This window comes from Hippocampus guttulatus, chromosome 21 (genome assembly GCF_054856545.1).
Source record: "Hippocampus guttulatus isolate MCC_2025c chromosome 21, RoL_Hgut_1.0, whole genome shotgun sequence".
Taxonomy (NCBI): Eukaryota; Metazoa; Chordata; class Actinopteri; order Syngnathiformes; family Syngnathidae; genus Hippocampus; species Hippocampus guttulatus.
In genome coordinates, this window is record NC_141281.1 from 9,028,231 (window position 1) to 9,050,214 (window position 21,984).

At 47.5% G+C, this 21,984-nt stretch overlaps 1 protein-coding gene across 4 annotated transcripts; it reads left to right on the top strand.

The window, feature by feature from the left end:
• Positions 1-6,508: 6,508 nt before the first annotated feature.
• Positions 6,509-21,984, top strand: LOC147187012 (enhancer of polycomb homolog 1-like). 4 transcript variants are annotated; one of them, XM_086101943.1, is made up of 15 exons: positions 6,509-6,837; positions 7,687-7,799; positions 12,311-12,470; positions 12,693-12,838; positions 12,977-13,183; positions 13,292-13,440; positions 14,578-14,725; positions 15,357-15,515; positions 15,994-16,083; positions 16,198-16,346; positions 17,044-17,456; positions 18,717-18,931; positions 19,004-19,142; positions 19,782-20,178; positions 20,617-21,984. In XM_086101943.1, the coding sequence occupies exons 3-15, from the start codon at positions 12,371-12,373 to the stop codon at positions 20,687-20,689; spliced, it is 2,385 nt and encodes a 794-aa protein (XP_085958069.1). In that variant the 5' UTR covers positions 6,509-6,837; positions 7,687-7,799; positions 12,311-12,370; the 3' UTR covers positions 20,690-21,984. The 4 variants fall into 4 exon arrangements, with proteins under 4 accessions (XP_085958069.1, XP_085958066.1, XP_085958067.1 ...); XM_086101941.1 differs by lacking the exons at positions 6,509-6,837; positions 7,687-7,799 and adding an exon at positions 7,836-9,201; XM_086101942.1 differs by lacking the exons at positions 6,509-6,837; positions 7,687-7,799 and adding an exon at positions 7,836-9,201 and having other exon boundaries at positions 15,360-15,515.

Consider the following 21,984-nt stretch of genomic DNA (forward strand, 5'->3'; position numbering starts at 1 on the left):
TGGATCAATATTCCTTGTGGGGAGGCAACCAAAGACTGCCCCCCCCCCAAGAAAAAATCCTTTAAATAACAGTGTTGCTGCTCTGCACAACGGAGTGGCCTGCAATCGCAGAAAGCGCCATTTTTTTTGTTGTTGTTTTGTCTTTTTTTTCCTTTTGATGATGATAATTCCATTCCTAGGGCCGCCATTATTTTTTGGGGGAATAGCGTGTGCTTTTGTGAGTCACACATCCGTGTGTGTGCCGTCGCCGCAGGCGTTGTGTGGGTTGTTAAGTGAGCTCACCGGGCTGGATCCTCCAAAATGGTGCTTCTCTACTCGGGGTCCACGAGGTGCCACTTCGGGGTCTGCAAGATAATTCAGTGGTGCTATTCCAGCCCATCCATCCATCCATTTTCCGAACCGCTTGATCCTCACTAGGGTCGCGGGGGGTGCTGGAGCCTATCCCAGCCGTCTTCGGGCTGTAGGCGGGGGACACCCTGAATCAGTTGCCAGCCAATCGCAGGGCACACAGAGACGAACAACCATCCACGCCCACACTCACACCTAGGGACAATTTAGAGCGTCCAATCAACCTGCCATGCATGTTTTTGGAATGTGGGAGGAAACCGGAGCACCCGGAGAAAACCCACGCAGGCCTGGGGAGAACATGCAAACTCCACACAGGGAGGCCGGAGCTGGAATCGAACCCGGTACCTCTGCACTGTGTAGCCGACGTGCTAACCACTGGACTACCGGGCCGCCCGCTATTCCAGCCTCTTTTAAAAAATAAAAAGTTGTAATGTGCCTTTGGATGAGGAAAATAGCACTATCATATTGTATTTTATTAAAAGCATGACGTAATAATTGATGAAAATGTAAATAACAAAACAGCTTGTGCATCAAGTCTCTCCTCCTGATATGTGAAATTTGGCCACCAGGAGGCAGTAAGGTACAGTCAGGCAGACACACAAATGAAGAATTTGACTTCACCTTCTTTCTATAAGTAATTCCGCAAGTTGCAATAATATTGATGGATGCCTGTGAGTATTGTTCTCTTGTCTCTCTATATGTGTTGCTGCGCTTTTGTGTTCAAACACGGCCACGTGGATACCGTTCATTCACTTGTCGATGGCGTGTTTGCATTTGGCTAGCGGACGTTAAGACGCAGTGATGAGTGTTTCAAATAAACAACGTACAATTGTTTGACGGTATGTCATGTACGTTTGCGTTTGTTTATGGCTAGCTAGGAAAAGCAGAGGGCCCTTAGAAATTGATCTTTAACTTTTGTTAAATTGACTAAAGACAAGGAAAAGCATTTATAATAAAAACATGCATTTATTTGTTCTGCTTTATTCCCGGAGACGAATTACGTTGCTCTTAAAAGGGTTTCTCCCCCCCACCCATTTGAGCCCGTGAGAATCGGTGTTGTGAGTCATTAATGTTAGCAAGCCACTTATTCCATTATTACCATAATACCACTTTCATTATTAGGCTCACTATTGTTCAAAAAAAAAAAAAAAAAAAAAAGCTTTAGACATTAATAGCTGCTGTGTAACTTTAAGACGACAATAAATGTATTCAAGTTATACTCATACTGTACATACTGCGCAATGTCCATTGAATTGTAGCCCATTGATGGATTTCTTGATGTCACTAGTGGATGTTTTACCAAGTACACATTTTAGACTGCTACAGGATGTGTCTCCCTGAAATGCGCGTCGCCTCAAGGCACCTCTGTGTGGCTGAATGTCTCATTTTGAATCAACTGATCTGTCGAAAAATATTTCCTTCCTTCTCGCTTTGAAACAATTTACCTCGTGTCATGTCTTCCTTTCAACTGACACTTGACTCAGTGACAAGCCAGAAAAGGCCAAAATCGCCATCATCATCTCACAATCATTCTGCCCGAAGGCTTTTTTTTTTTTTTGTGTGTGTGTGTCTACTTTGGTTGTTGCCCCCCTGAGAGGCATGCGCGACATCATGGCGAAAAGGCCGACAACGTTGCCCGAGTGGCTCCTCTGTCTGCCGTCATGTTTACCTCCACCCGGCTGAGGCTCGTAAGGGAAGTGGCTCTTATTCCTCCCGCGCGAGACCACCGCTCCCGACTAGATGAAACATTTGTGAGGCGCTCTGGGTGGAGATGATCTACCTTGGGCAGCAATTACAAATCCTCTACACTTAATGATCGTCGAAAGAAAAGAGCGGCCCTTATTTGGAGCCCTGTTCTCACCCCACCCTCCCTCACATTTATTTATTTTTTCTCTTTTTTTGCCGCAGAGACGTTGGGTTCAATACTTGCCTCATTGAGAATGCAACGGGAGTCAAGTGTGTCATTATTCTTCCGTGGCAGGTGTTGTCAACGAGACCGTCGCCCACATCCCGCCGTTTGTTGTCGCCGCTCGAAAAATTTCCTGCTGTCATTTCCTCCAGGTCCTTCAGGCTCGGGCTGGTGACATGCATACAGATTTTTTTTTTATTCCCTTCACAGCCTCATTCTAAAGGACAAAAGTGTTTGTATTTCGGATGATATTATCTGCTCATGTTCAGCCAAATTCTTCATTGGTCGGGCGCTTCGCAGTGCAGATGGACAATAACCAGAAGCATACTGCGCAGGGAATAGAAGCGGATTGCTATGCAATGGTCAAGTCAGTCACACATCTGACACGGCAGCGCTCTTAGGTCGACCCTTGGGACCTGCAAAGTTTTTGGCTCACCCTGATGCTCCTTTCTCCTCATTTGAGCAGGTTAGGTGTGGAGGCGGGGCTTCGTGATGAAGGTTAAATGCTGTTTATTGAGCTTTTTGAAGCAATCCATGGCCTTTTCAAGCAGAAAATCCCAAGTGAGAGGCTCCCGTTCAGTGACTCCTCACGGAGCCTCCGATATCCGACTGCACGGATTTCGCGACATCAGTGCCAGGTTGGTTGGATACCGCCACGGTGATTTGCGAGGTAAGACGGGGACACCCGGCAAGAGGCAGGATTGTTTTGCCGCTTTTTGCCGTGCGAGTAATGTGGAGAAAAACAGCACGGACAAAAGGATAACGGTGTTCTGAAACACTTAATTCTTTTATGGAGAGGCAGCCTTTCTCAGATCTGGAGAGTTGCTTTTTTTTTTTGTGGCACATTTCAACTCTGATATGCGCCACGCATCAAACCACAACTTAGTGATTGCGAGCAAATCTGAAATGTCTTTTTCCAAATGCCTGCCTGGAATATTTCGTGTCAGTCACGCTTGATTATTTTGTTTGAGGTTCTTCCTTTATTTCCATGAGTGGACCGGCACTAGTTTTTGTCTGTGGTGTGGGATGCTGAAATTGAGGGCGAAATTTGATTGGTGACAGTGTCCCAAATGTTATTCCAGGCAACATCAATGAGTCCTTTTGCCCAAAAACCCGTCAGTGTGCCTTATATGCTTGCTCTGCTGCTTTTTGTGTTGCAGGGACTTGATCGTGTTTATCCCACGCCGCAGGCTCGGCAGCGCGTGCTAAATTGATTCCCGCCCGCGATCCCGGCAGAGAAATGGATGCTCGGCCCGAGTGAAGGCAAGAGTTAAAGACGAGAGATTTAAAGGTCGGCGTCCAGCCGCTCTGCCGGTCGAGTTAGGCAGGCCGCTGCAAAAAAAAAAAAAGTGAACACTCCTCTTAATCTCACTGCTTTGTGTGGACCCGGTTTTGTAGGTGCGCTAGCAATGGCGATTTTCTGTGTGTTTGTTTCGACAAGGAAATCCATCCAAAATGCTCTCTCAAATGAATATCTGCCTCTTAAAATGAATGGAGAAGCAATTATTCCCTTCCATCCGTGCATTATTTCCCTGCTGTTATACACTTTGACCACTAAGGGGCAGTATAATACAGACACAAAGAAGAATTTCATAGCTATCTCGGTGAGATGCAGTGGTATTCATTTTTGAGGTCAGGAGAAAGAACGTATACCTGTGAGTATTGTGATAGTGTCTGTCTACATGTGTTGCTACACTGTTTGTGTTCAAATATCCAAAATTGATGGGGTTAGAGCACTACATTGATGGTATACGTTAGGCTGCCTGTGATGTTTTTCATTGTGTGTCACCAGTTGCGTTTCCGAATAATTGTTTTTCTTTTCTATTTATATAAAGAGTAAACTTCAACTGGGAACGGCATTGAAACAGCACGAAGCCTATTTTTGGAAAAGTTGTTGAGAGTATTGAGACTCTCTCGCTCGCACACTTCTCCAAATAGTCAACCTCCAAACCAAGCCTTGTCTGGATACTGTAACAAACAAACACACACACAAAAAAAAATCATGATAGCTTAAAAATCTACCACGTAGCTGGTGCATCAACGATGTGTTCCAGGGACTGCTTACATCTATTGTATGAGCCGTGCAATTGACTGACGGCGAGTCCATGGTCGACACACCGATTCTGTTGCCACCGTCCAATTGGGAAGGACTCCAACTAAGCCGCCACCCTAATGAGGACAAGCGTTACGGAAAATGAATGAATGAATGGATGGATATTATTTAACTCCGTTAATGAGTTTCGCTTTTGCTTTGTTGGTTCAACCAGATTGCACGAAAACTGCTTCAGCGATTTCCAGTGTAAACAACGTGGAAGGGGTGGCGTACCATCCCAGAAAGAGCCCTTGGGAATTGATGCGCAGCCAGGATGCATTATTCACTCAAAAAAAAAAAAAAAAAAGCTTTTGATGAAGCATTTTCTGAAATAGCTCACTGAATATTACATCCATTGAAAGGGCATTTATATCCTACGATTTGTAGTTATGTACTGAAATCCCAACGTCAGCTGCGATCTCGGCTCCGGCTCCATTCAGATGTATTTTCATCCTTATGCGAACATGACAACAAAGCCTTTTTCGAGACCGCCGGTGTACCTAATGAACCGCCCCCCACCCGGAGTGTGCATTCACAACATGTCCTGTTGCCCGCAGCTTCCACAACAGCCTGCTGATGAGAGTGAGCCACGAGTGCCCTTGAGACAAAGGTCCTGCAGGTCCCCTACCCATCCCGGACCATTTAATGGTCATGTTGACCTCTGCACTTGTTGTGTAGAGTGGCGCCATGCCCACCAAGAGGAGCGAGCAATTTAGCATCTTCAGCAACTCAAGCGTTGACTCGGTGAGTGCAAAAATGACACGAGTCGGGATATAGTCACTGAGATTGTCACTCGAAATCTGCTCATTGGTTTCAGTCGCTTCTTATTTCATGCAGGAATGCCAAAAATGTTTTTGTCGTGGCACCATGGTGTCAAGGAATTATAGTCAAATAAGCCAAGTGTTAGCTACACAAAAGTAGTGCTTTGCCGCCATCTCATGGCATCTTGGTGCCCGTAAAAATGTAGACGTGAGTTGTGGAGTTTCATTTTGACAAACGTAGCGCCTTTGTTGATATCTTGCGGAACCTCTGTACCAAATCACAACATTGAAGTGAGTTGAGGAGCATCAACTAGACTTTGTGTGACAGTGTTGTTTAGTGGTGTTGCCCCTTTAGATTTTTCTAAAATATGTTCCTTCTATCAATCAAGGTTGGAAAACACTGTCATAACCCATGCGTCCGTCAAAGGTTATTGATATGGACGAGCAGGAATAATTCATTTTATCAGTCGCAGGATTGCTGCGCGACTCCTGTTGTTGTTGGGCGTGAGGCTGCCGTTGCCATGGAAACAGCCGGCCAGCATCCTCAGGGGCGTGCCTCCCTCTGCACCAGAGGCCGGCCGAGTCCCAAACAAATCCACCCCGAGAGGGAAGAATAAAAGCGGCAGACGGCGAGTCGTGACAGCCAGTTGAGTTGTGTGCCGGGGAGTGAATGAATCAAGCCCCATCTAGATTTCAAACGGCATCGCCGTGGTGACTCGCACTCAAACAAGGGCGAGTCGATCGAAGTGGTTGTTTGTCGGGGAGGCAAATGGTTGCGGATGTCTTACTCTTCCTCTTTTGATGTGTGTATTCGATCTCGTCGTCCCTCATCCCTTCCCTTGCCTGAATACAAACGCAAGCGGCACGAGCACTTAGCTCCTCAAGAGGCCATGTGTGGCTCCAGCCAAGCTCTCGTTGATTATTAACTTTCAGGTTATTGCAGGAGTGTAGTGTAGCTTTTTGGAGGATGGCATGAACTCTGATTTGTGTTCTTTCTTCCTTGCGAGGTAGGAGTCACGCTGCAGTGTGCATGGCAATGCTGATTGGAAGCCATGGGGAGGCTTTAGCATTATGTGGCTCTCCACTTCCTCCTAGTGGAGAAATCAAGTAGTGATTCTGAGATTATTGTTTTCCCTGTTGGGTGGTTTTCCACAGCTGTCAACAAATGCAGATGTTTTTGCACATTTACTCATTCGACATTGTAACATTGGAAGACTTTCCTTGTATTTATTTTATTGATTGATTTAACATTTAACCTCTGCATTGGCCAACACGCTAATATTGCTAACAGTTCATCATAAGCACCGAATCCATATTCGTACGACCCTGGGTGGGCGGGGGCTGGGCTACCAATGAGCTCTCGCTTCTTAGCTGTCCACTCTCGTGATTGGCGGTTTCCGCTGCCAATCACATCTCCGCCTGCTGGAGACTTTGTGGATGTTTGTCGAAGTAACCTCGGAAAGCGTTGCAAGTTTGTCGCGAAGCTGACAATACTGCCCATTTCGCCAATTCCTCGCCTGACAACACAAGCCTTGCTGTCAACTACTAGCACCTTGCACATTTTATTCCAGAGAAATCTCACGAGGATATTTTTTCTTCCCATTCCGAGGCGACCTGCGGGGGAGCTAACCACTGTTAGCATTGGGCTAGCAGTATGTCAACCACAAGAAAAACTGTCATCATCATCCTCCTCCTCCTGCAGTCCGGGGACTTTGCTCCACGACTCGGTATGTTGGCACAACGACCTCGCGATGCCCGGTGTGTGGCCGAGGATAATCCAGGTGGCACGACTGTGCTTCGAGGGCAAGTTAGGTGCGAGTTGGCAAAGTGCTGATACTGTAATGGCGCAGGGTCAGGCTTGCTAAACAGGCGGCTAGGCTAGGCTAATGTTAGCCCTGTGTAAACAGCTGTGACCGACAAGTGAGTCCCTAAAGTCTCCTCTTTGCATTAATTTCTTTTTCCATTGCTTGTCCGCTTTCACTCAAAAAAAATGTGCATTGCAGTAGAAGTTCCTCGACTTGCATTTTAACTTGAACGCATCGTGTTCCTAATGAAATAGTAGTTTGTTTTTACATGTACAATAAGCACTGCGAATCACCGTTGTTTGTGTGTCGCAGTTGTTCAACTCAAGTAAGCAAAAACACTTTATTCTTGACTCTTTAAATCTGCACAATTGAAATATCCGATCTATGCACCTGATACCAGTCATTAAACAGTACCCAATAAACAACAATCTTTAGAACCTTTGTGTGTGTTGTGAAATTCGCAGTTGAGCATGATTTTGGGGTCGTGGTGTTTTTATGCAATGGTATAAGATAAGAAAACCTTTATTAGTATCGCAATGGAGAAATTCCCAATTCACAGCAACAAAGTTATGAAAGGAAGAAGTAGAACAACCAAATATAGGAGCTGCTGGAAAGGCAGCCACTCTCGCGGCGCCATTTTGAAGTCAAAATAACACAACACAACACATAGGACACAGGACGATGTATGTGATGTAACTCAAGCCAGATGGTGTGTTTTTGATTTCTTGAAAATTACCGATGACATGTTGTTTTCACCCCCAACTGCTCTAGGTTGTGCTGGATGCCTCACACATGGCCGAGGTGTGACTTTTCCTGCAAATGGATGATGGTTCGCCTGGTACTCTCTCTCTGGATGCTTCCGGAATGTAAACAAGGAATCTCAGGTTAAATGCTGTTCCATATTTTCAACACTTTGGGTTTCTACTCTCTATCGACCTGGATCGTTGCAAACATTTCAGCTTGTGTTGAGTGGCAATGTTTTTTTGTTTGTTTTTTATTGTCCTATCAATGTTGTTGGTGTTGTGTCATGAGATGATACAATGGCATACTTGTTTGAATAATCTAAAAGTGGCCAATGGTTCTACTACTATGAGGAATGATTACAAGGTAGGTTATGTCAGATTTCTTCATCCAGTGCTTCAAGCGTATACATTGCAAGTATTGATCTCATTTAAGTTGGCAATGTGACATGTGGCCACCATATTTGAGGAAAATAATTAGAATGAGCACTGAACATGCCACTAAAATCTCCGTAACAAAACAATTAACAAACAATTGACTGCTTTTGTACTGACCACACTGCTTTTCTCACCAATAATCTTCCATCTGTGCTAGTTAAGGCAAGTTTTTAGTGTCTGTGTTTGAAACATGACACAAATTTTGAGCTGTTGACGTCTTGAAATTTTGGCCTGGGCCAAAAATTGGTTGATATTGTTAAATGAAACTTGTCAACAAATCAAAGGGGTGGAATACGAAATGGGGGGAAAAAAAGAGGAGAAATAGTTTGACTCTAATTTGAAGGTTTTTTTAAATCTTTTTTTAAATTGTCGAACTGATTGAATCCATTATATTAAACCGTTTTACGTCGTTTCCATCGGCTATTTATATGTATTAGCATTTAGACCTGTAATGAAAAAATGTCCAACCCCAGTAAAAACCACTAAATTGGGATTAAAATTTACTTATGTTGGAGCAAAATTCCCCCTCCTCCGTCCCAGTCGTCGGCGTCGCCGGTTCCCCCCTCCTCTTCTCCGCGGACCCCACGGCCGGTTGTGTGGAGCGCGCACGCGTGCCAAGCTGCGTGGGAATGGCTGTTGATGCGATGGAGGGGGTTGGGCCGCGCGCAGGCAGCCGAGCGAGCGAGCGCTACACGAGTTCCTAATGTCCGCCATGTTGGCCATGGCGCATTGAACCGGGGAGGGTGAGCGGAGCGCCAGAGGAAAGCACACCGACACACAGCCGCCGAGACGCGGGCCCGCCCGGCTCTGCTCGCGTCACTACGCACCCCAGCCAAGCCCCGATCGAGCGGCCCGCTCAAAGAGACCGTCCCGGATCCATCAATGATAACTAGAGGCAGAATTCCTCGCAGATCGACTAGATTAATGCTGCATTTGCTAATATAAGTGTAAAAAAATGAATAAATTGTCGTTTCGGGCGCGGGCGCTGGATGCTAGTAAGCCCCTGCCCGTCTTCCGCTGCGAGGATTTACCGGACTTGCACGAATATGCTTCGATCAACCGGGCAGTGCCGCAGATGCCGACCGGGATGGAAAAGGAGGAGGAATCGGTATGTTTTTTTTTTCCAGCGGCCCGGTGGAGTCTCGGCGACGTTTTTTTTCCTCCCCCCACCTGGCGGCAACAACCCAGCCTCTACGCTGCCTGCGCAGGCTCGCTCAAAATGGCTACCGCGTCTGCGCTTGCCGAGCACACGACGACGGATTCTCGGTCAATTCGTCGCATAGAGGCCTCGCTGCAACGCGGGCGTCGTCGCGGGGACTTGAGCGGTCGAGACGCCGCCGGTTGGCCGCGTCGCGCCCGCTCGGTCCGCCACAAAATGCGGGGGAGCGCACAAAGAAGTCACGTGACGTGTATCGGTTCCACCATTTTGTTGACTTTCCGCGGGCGGGCTGTTTGGGCTAGTCCGCAAGGCCGTGGTGTACTTTCCGCGTGCGAAGGCCAGGGGGAGACGCTGAGCCTCCGCCGGCTTTTGACAGCTGTTGTCGGCGGAGTTGACAGCTCCCGAGGCGGCCATGTGCGTCGTTACGCCGCCTTGTCGGTGCCGGCTCGGGGATGATTGAATCCAGTTTCACTTTTGAATCAGTGCACGTGGAGGGCAGCACATTGTCGCTTGCTAACTACATCATTGTAGCTAACGCCATCGGGCCGCAATTATTTTAGCGACTTTTCAACTCAGTTGTGGAATTTTTTAATATTCTTTCCCTGAATTGGTTGGTTTTGTATTTTTTCCCGTAAAGTTAGTAGACGTAATGGTGCTTCACACGTTATATGAACGAGGTGTGTGTAAAGTAACTACACTTAATTCAATTGATACTAAATTCAAGGTCATGTATGGTCTTAACTGTAATGGGAGCCACTTGCCCCATTAAAGTTAAGCAAACAAATCCGCTCTAAATGGAGTTTAAAATAATTAAAGAACTGTATAATTATTGAGCTTGTATTTCTTTTAATGTGTAAAGTTCCTCCTGTTTTCTCAACTCTCGACTGTTCATTCAACTGTAGACACCTTGACGTTCCAAGCGCTCTGCATGTTTTGATTGGCTGCTGAGTTGAGTCCTGATCGTTTCAGGCCTAAAACACGGTACCTGCTCAACATAGGACACACAATCTGCAATTGTGATCCCATGAGATGGTATCTCACTGAGTATTCAATTTTGGGGGTTTTATTGTCAAGATAAGTAAAACATTGCAAATATGTTCCAAATGGTTTTTCACCGTTGGTCGACCTTTTGAAAACCGTGACCAAATAAAGAAAACAAAATTGACTACATTTACAAGTGTTTGCCGCTTGATGAGATTCCATCTTTTTGGTCAAACTATTGCATATGTTCCACATTTATGAACAACTTTGGGCTTTTTTTAATGGCGAGGCAAGTCATCTTTACAATCCATATTCATTTAAATTAGCTGGAGCTTGAAATGCATTCATTGCGGTTGTATTTGAGACCCTCGCGCATCCCCCGCTGCACTGCCACACTTTAGTCCCAGAGCTCATCAGCAGGAGAGCCCATCTGTGATGCTGAGCGGCAGACACAAACGTCAGGGAAAACACAGACGGGGCCGCCAAGTCAGCAGAAATCCAGCCCCTCTCCTGTCGCGCCCCCCAGCCCCCACCTTCCCTAGCGGCATTACATAACCGAGTGACAAAAGAGATAGAGGGCTGTTTTACTACAGGCGGCGTGGCTTAGCTCCATGACCTACATCCACCGCAGGGTCAGTAGAACTCTGGGAGTTGACTTGCCTGACCCCATGTTGGCCGCCGAACATGCACTGCTCAGTAACAACTGAAACAACAAACTGAAGCAAGGGTATGCTCAGCAGGCACAAACTTTGCTTTTTTTATTTTATTTTTTTTTATACATAAATGAGAAGGAATGTTCTAGTTATCCAATGTGGCCTTGATTCACTTAGCGGCTCTGCGCAATCATAAACGACTTTCCTAAAAACGCCTGCTGGAGGCCACACTTTGGTTGCTTTAGGAACCCTTAGTTCCTCTTTTTTTTTGGAAGGCATTTTCTTTTGCTTTGGAACATTTAATCGGAAGAAAGTGCTTTCCCCCCCCCTCTTCCTTTCGGACTCTTTATGCAGCTTCGTGGCCCTGACAGAAAATGAAGCGTGTGTATGTTCACGGAACATTTTGTTCGCAGACTCCGCTTTTATGTTCACTATAGTGGCAGACTTGTGATTATTGGACTCGATTGTGTGTTACCAAGTGGTGTTTTGTCATTATTTATCCGTTTGAGTTGCAGACACCTTTGTTCACTTTTGAGTCACCATAGAATTGATTACGTTCTTGCCAAATGGTTGCAAATTGTGCTTGTGAACTGTTCCCAAGAGGCAGAACAGCGTTGCAATTGGCACGTATTGAGAAAATCCAAGCGATATCGGATTAGGCACGGGCAGCGATCAAATTGAGTGGTATGAAAACCTTGAGTAAAATTATAACGATACATCTTGTCAGTTCTCCTACAATCATGACTTTTAAAAAAAACAGTGTAAACCACCGATGGAAACGTTTTAGCGGATTTGAAGCCATGACTTTTTGAAGTTGGCATACGTTGTGGCTTTTGGTTTCATTTGTTGTCAGAAATGGCGTTGTGTTTTAATTGAGCTGCAACCTGATGGCGTTGCAAATTTTTGAGTGATGGTTTTGATTTTTAATTTCTAGATGTAAGCAAAGTGGCCCCTTATTGATTAGGACAATATCTCGACTATTAAAAAAAAAAAGTACTTGTCAGCATCTTGGCCACATTTCTGTGACGCCATTTTTGCCACGTTTGGCTGACCCACTTTCTAGAAGCCGGCCAAGGAAATGTGGCTGTAAAAATGTTGTAGCCTGTCAAAACGAGTGGGAGCTCTGTTAAAAAAAGAAAAAGTTGAGAGAACAAGCCGTAACTGTATCAGCCATCTGTTGCGTCCTGTTCCAAGTCCTGGCATGGTGAGGAGAAGCTTCACTTGAACTCATATTGATGAGTGGCATCGTTTTTTGTTTTTTTTTTGTTTGTTTGTTTGTTTTATATCGCAGTGGCTGCTTGTAGACATCTGCTTACGTTTATTTTAACGGCCTTGCATCTGCTTTTGAGACGTTCCTCATCCAGGTTCGCGTGACGTCACGATCGCGACGGCGTTAACGGCTCGTGTCTCCCGTCGTCTGGCAGGAGCACCATCTCCAACGGGCCATCTCGGCGCAGCAGGTCTACGGCGAGAAGCGGGACAACATGGTCATCCCCGTGCCCGAGGCCGAACGCAACATCACGCACTACGAGTCGCTCTACCCCGGGGAGTTCAAAATGCCAAAGCAGCTTATTCACATACAGCGTGAGTCATTGTCGTCGCGGTGATCGTCTTTGTAAGAAGCTGCCGCGTCGCTGCTTTACGCCCACCATCGGCAAATCCCAAACGCGTTCTGTCAAGCGAAATCGCTTTTATAGGGAGTTAATCCGTCATCTCTCGAACGACGTGGCGTGAATGGGTGTCTCGCTTACAACTTAGGTCTTGATTTCGCCGCTCACAGTCTCCCCCTCTCTCGTATCGCCGCAGCTTTCGGTTTGGACACGGAGCAGCCGGACTACGACCTCGATTCGGGGGACGAGACTTTTGTGAATAAGCTAAAGAAGAAAATGGAAATCACAGCACTGCAGTTTGAAGAGATGATCGACCGCCTGGAGAAAGGCAGCGGACAGCAGGTAAAGCTCATCAAAATGCACGAGGATTCTCTTTATGTTCACACTGCAGCTCAATTCCGTTTTGGGGGGAAGGGGGGGGGTTGCGTTTCACTCCAGGCCTGGAATATATGTACTGTATATGCTCTCGTTTCTTTGTAGTTTGTCAGTCTCCAAGAGGCCAAGCTGCTGCTGAAGGAGGACGACGAACTGATCAAGGAGGTGTTTGACTACTGGAGCCGCAAGCGGAAGACGTGCAAGTTTGGAACCTTCGTCTCCAACATCAAGCAGGAAAAGCGGGACGGCTCGAGCACCAGCGACCCCTACGTGGCCTTTCGCAGACGGACGGAGAAGATGCAGACTCGGAAGGTCGGCTTACATGCATGTCGGGAGTCCCCCCCCCCCCCCCCCCCAAGTTGTCGCAACTGAACGTGACGGAGTGGGGGGGAGAAAAAAAATGGATGTTGCCATTTTCAGAACCGTAAGAATGACGAGGCGTCATACGAGAAGATGCTGAAGCTTCGCAGGGACCTGAGCCGCGCCGTCACCATCCTGGAGATGATCAAGAGGAGGGAGAAGAGCAAGCGGGAAATGCTGCACCTCACGCTGGAGGTTGTAGAGAAGCGGTGAGACACACCTGCCGTTATTGCCCCCCCCCCCCCCACTCCCCACCCCGAAAAAAAATGGTTCTATGCAACTTTGTGCATTGCTTTGACTGGCTCTGCATTGTGCTTTCATATTAGGAAGACTGCTTCTTGAAGGTGCTTTACAGCAATCCCCCCCCCTTATGTTTTTTTGAAATGTTCTAACCTTGTCGCGCTGACTTTTTCCTCGCCCCGCAAAGCGGAGCCCTTGTTATCCACCCCAACATGACACCCACAAACGGAATGAATTTCCTGCCCAAACCGTGAGCGCAAATTGGAGCCCTCTCCTTGAAGTGCCTTTTTGATTTGTCGCGACATTTCAATTTCCGCTTGTTATCCGCTCTCTTCGCACTTATGTAGGTTCGCGCCGTTTCGCGATGTCGAGAGGCCCGGGGTGCAAAGCGAGCAGCATGTCGTCGGTCGCAAAGTGTCGATCTCGAGTGTTGGAGGAAACGTGGTTTTGCAGCAAAAAAAGGGGGCTGTAATTGGTGCCTGGAATTCTCTTCCGGATTTTGTACTTGAGCGTGTCTGCAGAATAGTGTTTGATCGAGTAGTCTGACTCTTACAAATAAAACAGAAGTCATTTATTTTTGCCCCCCTCAACCCCCACCATTGCAAAACAATATACGAGAAGCACTCCTCAAAACACATTGAACTAGCAACAGTAGAAAAGTAGTAATTGGTGTCAGGGATGTCTGTTGAACTGACCCCCCCTCTCTGGACTGAGAGATAAAACAAGCTTATCGGAAAATGTTAATGGTAGTTTGCCGGAGTCTTTGGCACATGTACACGACGCCCACTTCTGGTGCATTTTTTTTCTTTTTTAATCATTTATCAGCTTTTTAAAAAAAAATTTAAATGGGTGATGAAAGATGTTGTGAACGGTTATTAAAGGCCAGGTTGTCATTGTAAATTTGCTCAGTAAATAAGTCTTTTGGCTCATAGTTTGTGGTCTATTTACAGTTGAAAATGTTAACACGGGCAGTTCTCAACATATCTATGTGGGTGTCGTTTCCTGTTTTGTTTTGTTTTTTTCCTCCGCGACATGGCTCGGTCGCTGGTGTGGAGTCATTTATTTGATCCCGGTCTTTGAATGGGTGTCTTTCATTCCCCAAACAGAAACACCATGCCTGACTTTGGCAGCGAGGTGATGGCAGAGGCGCTGGCCCAGCAGGCTCTGGTGAAGCCCGTCTACACCATCCCCATTATTCCCAGTGCCAACCAGTACCGACACCAGGACCACTTGGACATGAAGGACTACAAGAAGGTAAAAAAAACAAAAACAAGTACGCCGGCCCTGGGCCGAGTTGGCGGCCCTTTTTGGATGGTTCCGTGGCAGCTTGTTAATTCTGTGGACCCAAAATATTTGATCGAGAGCTCGGATTGCGTGTGTTTGGGTGTCGCAACACCTCATTACACCGCTTTATAGTTGCTCTTGTGTCATCCGTCGTCATTATGACTCGATTAGCTCCCGTGACCAACAATCCCGTCTGCCACCGTGCCCCACCCGCCATCTCCTCAGCTTTTTGTTTCACAGATGCCTTTTGCCTCCCCTTAGTTGCCGTTGAGTGGCTTCTTTGCTGTCGTTTCACGTCCTCACAGCTGAAAACGGATCTGACTAATTCTTGCTTGAGTGTGCTCAATCTGGGGGGGGTAGGGGGAGGTGTTCCATGAGGGGTGAGCGGGAGCAAGGATGGTTTATGGCGGGGGGCAGGGGGGGGCGGCCATCTGGCTCGTTGGCGACGGCATCTGGCACGTGTGGCCATCTGCATATCAATGGCTCTTCCTCACTCAGTCCAAAGACGTCTCCTCCGACTTGCGATGCGGGAGAAACGGTCCCCCCCCCCCCCCCCCCACCCCCTCATTTATCTCTCTCTCCTTCCCCCCATCACCCCCAGCAGGAGAAGACAGAGGTTGTGCGAACCAAAAGGAAGTATGAAAAGAAGCCCAAGATCCCCCCTCAGTCGGCGCCCCATCACGCGGGACCCTCGGTGTTCAATCTCAAGGACCTCAACCAGTATGACTTTCCCAGCTCCGACGACGAACCCTTCTCACAGGTAAAACCAAGTCAAGAAATTGAGTTGTTGTTTTTTTTTTTTGTTGTTGATTATTATTGTCTAAATTGCAGCCTTTGCGATTTGAAAATTTTGTTCAATGACATTGCTGTCATTGTTTTTGTTGAAGATACTGGAGAAACGTTGCTCCTAAAAAGAGGTTCATTCAGATTGTTGAGCAGTCAAAATTGCCTTCAGTGTTGACAAAGGCCCCACCCTTTTGATTGTAGACTTGAAATTGTCTTTAAATCTTGAATAGCGACGGAAATTCAAACTTGGTGTGTTGACGTGTCGTAATTGTCTTTTCTGTTTCCCAAAATGTGCGCTGGGTTTCCGGGGGACTCAAAATCGTCTTTGTTTGCCAAACAAACAAACAAAGCGTCCGGGCCATGCTCGCTCTGTAATCATCAACAGTGAGCCGGCTGAGCTCTATTTGCACGAGTGTTTTTATTTATTGATTTGTGTTTCATCCATCGTACAGATTCATTCAGGTTCTTCAGAGGCAGAAGAGGAGAATGACCCAGATGGTTGCTACGCATTTAGGAGGAAGGCCGGCTGCCATTACTACGCTGTGAGTGCTTTTCTCGCTCGCTCTCCCTTTCCTGCGCTTCTATTTTTAATGTCGCGCCCATTAGTCTGAAGCACTGTGATGACTCCCCCCCCCCCCCACCCCCTGTCTCTGCAGTCGAGTCCCGGCCAGAGCGGCAGCTGGCCGTGGGTCAGCCCGCTGGAGGGCGGCCTGGGTCACCCGCGCTTCCGTTACTGTCTGACCTCCCTAAACACGCCGCAGCGCTGCGTGGGTCTGGCGCGACGCCGCGTGGGCCGAGGGGGCAGGTGAGTGGAGAAACGCACAGTCACGAGGCGCTTCCCGGGGTTTAGCACCGAGCTAGCTTAATGCGACGCAGGTTTGACATAATTATGCCGTCAGAGGTTTTTGAGCCAGCGGCAGGCCCCCTACAATTTTAATATGCATTTAACTCGGCTCAAGGATCTTCTCTGAGGTGCATGTTGTGGGGGGGCAAATGTTCTTTTGATGCTGAACGAGCAGGGGAAATGATGGCGCGTGCCAGAGAAGCAGCTGCTCTGGATGTTAGCGGCACGCTGGCTTCTCACCAGCCAGCCTTTTGACACATCTGAACATCAAGCCGCTTGCTGAAGTGTTGACTACGTTCCCGCTCCGTTCCCAGCAACATACCCCCCCCGCCCCCGCCGCGTTTGTCCCATGTCACCTTGTAGTTACGCAGATGAGTGGACTGGTGAAGCGCTGCCGTGTTTCATGGCGGAGTGTCGGCACCAGTCCACTTGACGCGCGCAGCGGCGTCTGGCGAGATCCGTGGGACTGCCGAGTGTTTCATGCCAGCGAGGGAAAGCAAAATTCCTTCTTGACGTGTGTTTGTCCAAAAGTCTCCTGTCAGTTCATAGTCTGAAAAGTGGGGACGCATGCTGTTAGTGACCCGACCATACACGCGTGTCCAGTGTTCTTCCCCGCACGTTTGCAAAAGTGTCACGCTGTGTCTTTGGCTGTTTCCAGGTTCTTGTTGGATCGGGCGCACGCCGACCTCGACGCCGTCTGTCAGTACTTGGACTCGGACCCGCAGCTCGACTCGCTCTCCTCGCCGCTTCCAAGCTCGCCACTCCGCAACTCCAGTACCTCAGAAACCAATACCTCGGACCCCACCAGCTCCTCCCGCCCGCTTCCCTCCTCCTCCTCCTCGTCTTTGTCGTCCACCGTGACCGTGGACCTCAATCGGATTCTTTTGAACATAAAATCATGCCGCTGGAGGCATTTCCGACCACGGACGCTATCCCAGCACACTTGGGGCACGGGGGTCTCATCTCTGAAAGGATTTGGGGATTTTAGTCGGGCCATATCGGGACTAACTCGGAACCTGTCTGGAGGATCCTTCCCACAGAACCGCACTGGTCCGGCTGTTCCTGTCAAAAGTAAGTGTAGGTTATTTATTCCATCGTCGATTCTGTTTTAACACCGACTCTTAACTCATTCACTCCCAAAGACGTTTTTAAACGTCTTTTCAGACTTGGTCTAGAATTGGCTGGTACTGAATGAGTTAACGCTCAGGTTTTGTTGCTGATGTGTTCCGTCACTATTTTCTCTCGGGGAAAGCAAGGACACGCGTCACACTTGCTGATTCATCTTCTTGCGTCATTTTGACTGCATCTCTTTGTTTCCATTAGGCTGGACAATAGTTCAACTTTAGATTTCTTGCCATTTAAATCTTTCTTCGACGGACATGGTGGAGGTGTGACGGTGAAGGCGCTCGGTTTCCAACGTGCGTTTTCCCTTTGCAACTCATCAGTGCCGCGATGTTACAAAGCGGAGGAAAATAATCTACTGGGTAGCCTGAGATCAAAATTAACAATCTATGACAGCTTTCATCGTACGTCGATGTTTTTCTATTACGCTACGGTATATCTAAGAGGTCGACCCGCTCAGTGTCATTCTTCGGTTTTCAGCCTTTCATCATTGTGCTGCCGTGGAGCTCAACCTCAAAGATGGAGTCCATGTGATTCATTCATGTATCGATTCATTCATTGATGTGAGCGCACCTCTGGAGAGCGGCTCTTCCATGAATGGAAGCCTTTTAGTTCAACTTGCAGCTGCTCCCGCGAGAGCTGTCATTTATCTTGGTCTTGCCTTTTTTTCTTTTTTTTCTTTTTTTTTGTCGTCTCTACATCTTGGTACTTGGTGCAGCTTTTTAAAATCATGCTCGTCAAACTGGGGTCAGTCGCACGCATGCCGTCAAAACAAACAGAAGTCCATTTCTATAATTGCTCAGTTTTGGGAAAAGGTGGCAATTGCGTGGAAGAAGACAGTTTTTCCCAAAGAGGATTTTCATGGCTTTCCGCACTGCATCAGAAAGAATGAATGACACAATTTCCATTTTGAGAAGTGGAAGCACGCCCTGCTGGCTGTAGAAAGATTGTACTATGAATGCTGTATGAATGCTGAATGAATTTAAAAATCGCGGTGCTGAGAATATACAGTTGAGGTTGGTTTTCATACCAAAGTGTTTTTCAAACAAACCGGGACGTGGCCACAAACAAGCTGAAAGGGAGTTAAGCCAAAAAAGGCCTGAAGGCGTTCAACTGGGTGCCAATGCGACTCTTTGCATGCTTGCTGGCCTCTGGAAAGTTATCAGAAAAGTAACATCCACTTTCTCCGCTTCTTTTGCCCCGTTTCAGTGTTCACGGCGGAGCAGTACCAGCAGCACCAAGAGCAGCTGGCCGTCATGCAGAAGCAGCAGCTGGAGCAGAGCCAACATCAGCAGCAACACAAAAAGGAGCAACAGCAGCAGCAGCAGCAGCAACAGCGACTCAAGGAGCAAAAGGAGCAGCAACGGCAACAAATCCAACACGCCTACAACTCCCTGAGCGGGGCCGGCCCGATCATCAGTCAGGTGTCTACATCCCCGCCAGGTACCACGCATTGTTCGTGCACTCGTAAGACGATTCGCTGTCCGTCCGTTCAGGTTCTGGTGTCCAAGACCTTGGACCAGGCCAGCGCTCAGTTTGCGGCTTCGGCCCTGGTCACCGCCGACCAGCTCTTGACCTTCAAGTCCAAAGAGGAGCTGGTGCTGACCAGTGGAGTCAACGGCGTCCTGGGAGCAGGTTTGTTGCAACCGCTGCGCAGTTTTTGAACTGCAAGCAGCGCTTGAATATTTTTGAATCAAGTATTCTACCCATCAACCGATCTATACTTCGTGTTCGCTGACAAAAATAGCATGACGTGTAAGAAAGGTTCAGGTATTATTTTTGTCCACTTGGTTCCCCATCTACGCAGGGTGCAACACAAACGGTGGCCCGACAGCCACCCGAAGGTCACTGACCTGACAAAATCAATATTTTCTGAGAGGCTTAAATCATACAGAAGAAAGATACAAAATAGGAATTAAACATTGAAAGTTATTCTCTTGTTTTATGAGTGCCCGTGCCGTTTCTGGTTCACGCCACGTTCTACTGTTGCATCTGTGACTTTGAGTGTATATGGCTTTAGAAGGCCTGGCCTGGTAAGTGACGTGGGTGTCAGCAAATGAGAGTGTAGACTTGGCTGGCTGAGTTTGTGGTGAGTGAGTCGTGGCCTTGGCTGCGTATTTATGAACTTGTTCAGTGAAGCACTGAGGAATGTGTTCGAACTCGTGATGCTAGGCTATAACGCATTAGCTAACATGGAGCTAAAATGTCAGTAACGTCGTCGTTGGCACGTATCTTCCTTCTAAAGCCGGTTGGTTGGTTGTTTGTTGTCGTCAGGTGTCTTGAAAGGTTTGCATCTGTCCAGCACGGCCACAGCGCTTCACCCCAGTCACCCGTCGCCCACTGCGGTCGCCCCCGCTTTCCTGCAGCCCCCGCCCCATCCGGCCGCGCCTCCGCCCACCGCCAACGCCGTCCCCCTCTCCCTGGCGGCCGCCCCGGGCAACCACGCGGCGCTGGGCCTGCTGGGATGCGCGCCGACCGGCGCCGCCCCCGCCACTCAGGTTCTCATCGGGAACAACATCTGTCTGAGCGTTCCGTCGACCGGCAACTTGGCAGGGCGCCATCTGCCGCGCGCCCTGGCCGGCGTGCCGCCCTCTGCCTTAAAACTGTCCGCCGCCGCCACTCTGCAGAAGCCCAAAGTCCCTGCCACGCCATCACTGGACATCAACTCGAGGTGAGGACTCTGCCAAGATCGGAAATATTAGAAGAATATAAAAATTTGTTTGGCATTATGTCGTGAAATCAGTTTTTTTTAGGTCGGTTAACAACATGAATGGTTAAAAATCCGATGAACTCGGGAGTTACTCTCTAAAATAATATCATTTTTCATTTTTGAACCCTGTTTTGTGACAAATCATCAAACCCTGGCCATTTGAATTCTAATTAAAGTTCTCGGAATTTGATTTTAATAGAATGGTCCAACATCTGAAACTGAATGGACGTGAATCTTGCCCATTGGAATCGTAATATAATCATATTGCAAATTGTAATCATCGTTATCTTATTGCAGTCTGTCCTCTGAGTTGAAATAGAATTAAATCGAGACATGTTACATTTTTCATTTTGTCATGAGCTGGATGTAAGTAAACACTTTTTTGTGTGTTCTGGGCAGGGAGAAGCGCGAGGAGGACAAATCGTCTCTGAACAACATCGTCGACAACACAGTGGCCATGGAAGTGACGTAATGGCGGCGGAGGGCAGCCGAATCGATTTGAGTTTTCAGGTGCTGTGCATCGTAGCGTCGAGGGGTGTGGGGGGTGGGTGGGGGTCAAAAAGGGACTGCCAGGATGACGGGCAGATCACCACGTCGTCCTTTTTAAAAATGTGTTCTTTTTGTTACCTTTCAGAGACATGCGTGGTGTACATTGTGCATATGTGTACAGTAAGGACTTATTTGTACATACCACTTGAATACACAACTGTCCGTTTGTGATGTTTTGCACTTGGGAGCGAAAAAGAGAATGGAAAAAAAAAAAGTACGGTGTGTGTGTCTGTGTGTGGGAGTTGTATAGAGACGTTTTATCACATGCATGGTGCGAGATGCTGCTTTTGATCTATTTATTGTGCCGTGTTTACACTTTTTTTTTTTTGGTGGGAGTGGAGGACTCTTATTTGTACACTGTACTTTTGTTCGCTTCCTGTGCTCTTATACATGTCAGCTGGCCGCAGCCTCCCGTGCATCTTTCTTACGTTGTCAACCCCAACCTGTCGGATGTGCTGAACGGCGCCTATTCAAACGGGGATGACGTCTCTTCCCAGAAGCCTTTGCTGCTTCGTTTTAAAAGCACTATTTTTGTGGGGGTTTTGTCTTTTTCTGTCGATGGCTTTTTGATAACGACAATGCTGCTTTTTGTATTTTGGGTTGGAAGGGGGATCGTCCATTATTTCATGCAACAAACCCCGGTTTTCTTTTGATTTCATTTGAGTCGTTAAATCCCACCAACATTTTTTTTGTATTAAGAGTTATTTTTCTATTTTGTGTTCTTGTGGTCAACTCGATTGTAAGCTTTTAAATGTCACGGTTTGGTTTGTTTGATGCATAGATGACGATAAGGGAGGCGACTGAACGTGTTTCATCATTCCAGTTTTTCAAGAGGGGAGAAAGCAAAATCAGGGGATCATAGCCCCCCCCCCTCCTTTTTTTTCTTCTTCATTTGAGAAACTAACAAAAGAATCTCCAGATGGCTTTGAAGCCAACAAAACCACAAGTATTTTTGGGTGCCTTCCTTTGGGGAATTTTATGACTTCTCTTCTGTGAAGAGTCCGGCACAAAGGCAGCATTACTTAGTAGTGCTTGTGCGCTTTGTGGAGGGGGGGGGGGGGGGGGGTTCTTGAACACCGGCTCCGGCTCAGCTGGCGGGATGTCCTTGGGGTTTACTTGTCCCACCTGGAAGCTGAAAAAAAATGTAAGAAAAAAAAAAGGAAATGTGACAGAATTCCCACTAAAATAAGACAATAAAGCCCAGGGCATTAAATGTGA

What these genes read in the sequence shown, in the direction of transcription:
- LOC147187012 (XM_086101940.1), top strand. Translation starts at nt 9,049, where the DNA reads ATGAATAAATTGTCGTTTCGGGCGCGGGCGCTGGATGCTAGTAAGCCC. An exon ending in GCAGCTTATTCACATACAGC is followed by an intron (nt 12,471 to 12,692) that starts GTGAGTCATTGT and finishes GTATCGCCGCAG; the next exon opens with CTTTCGGTTTGGACACGGAG. An exon ending in CGCGTGGGCCGAGGGGGCAG is followed by an intron (nt 16,347 to 17,043) that starts GTGAGTGGAGAA and finishes GGCTGTTTCCAG; the next exon opens with GTTCTTGTTGGATCGGGCGC.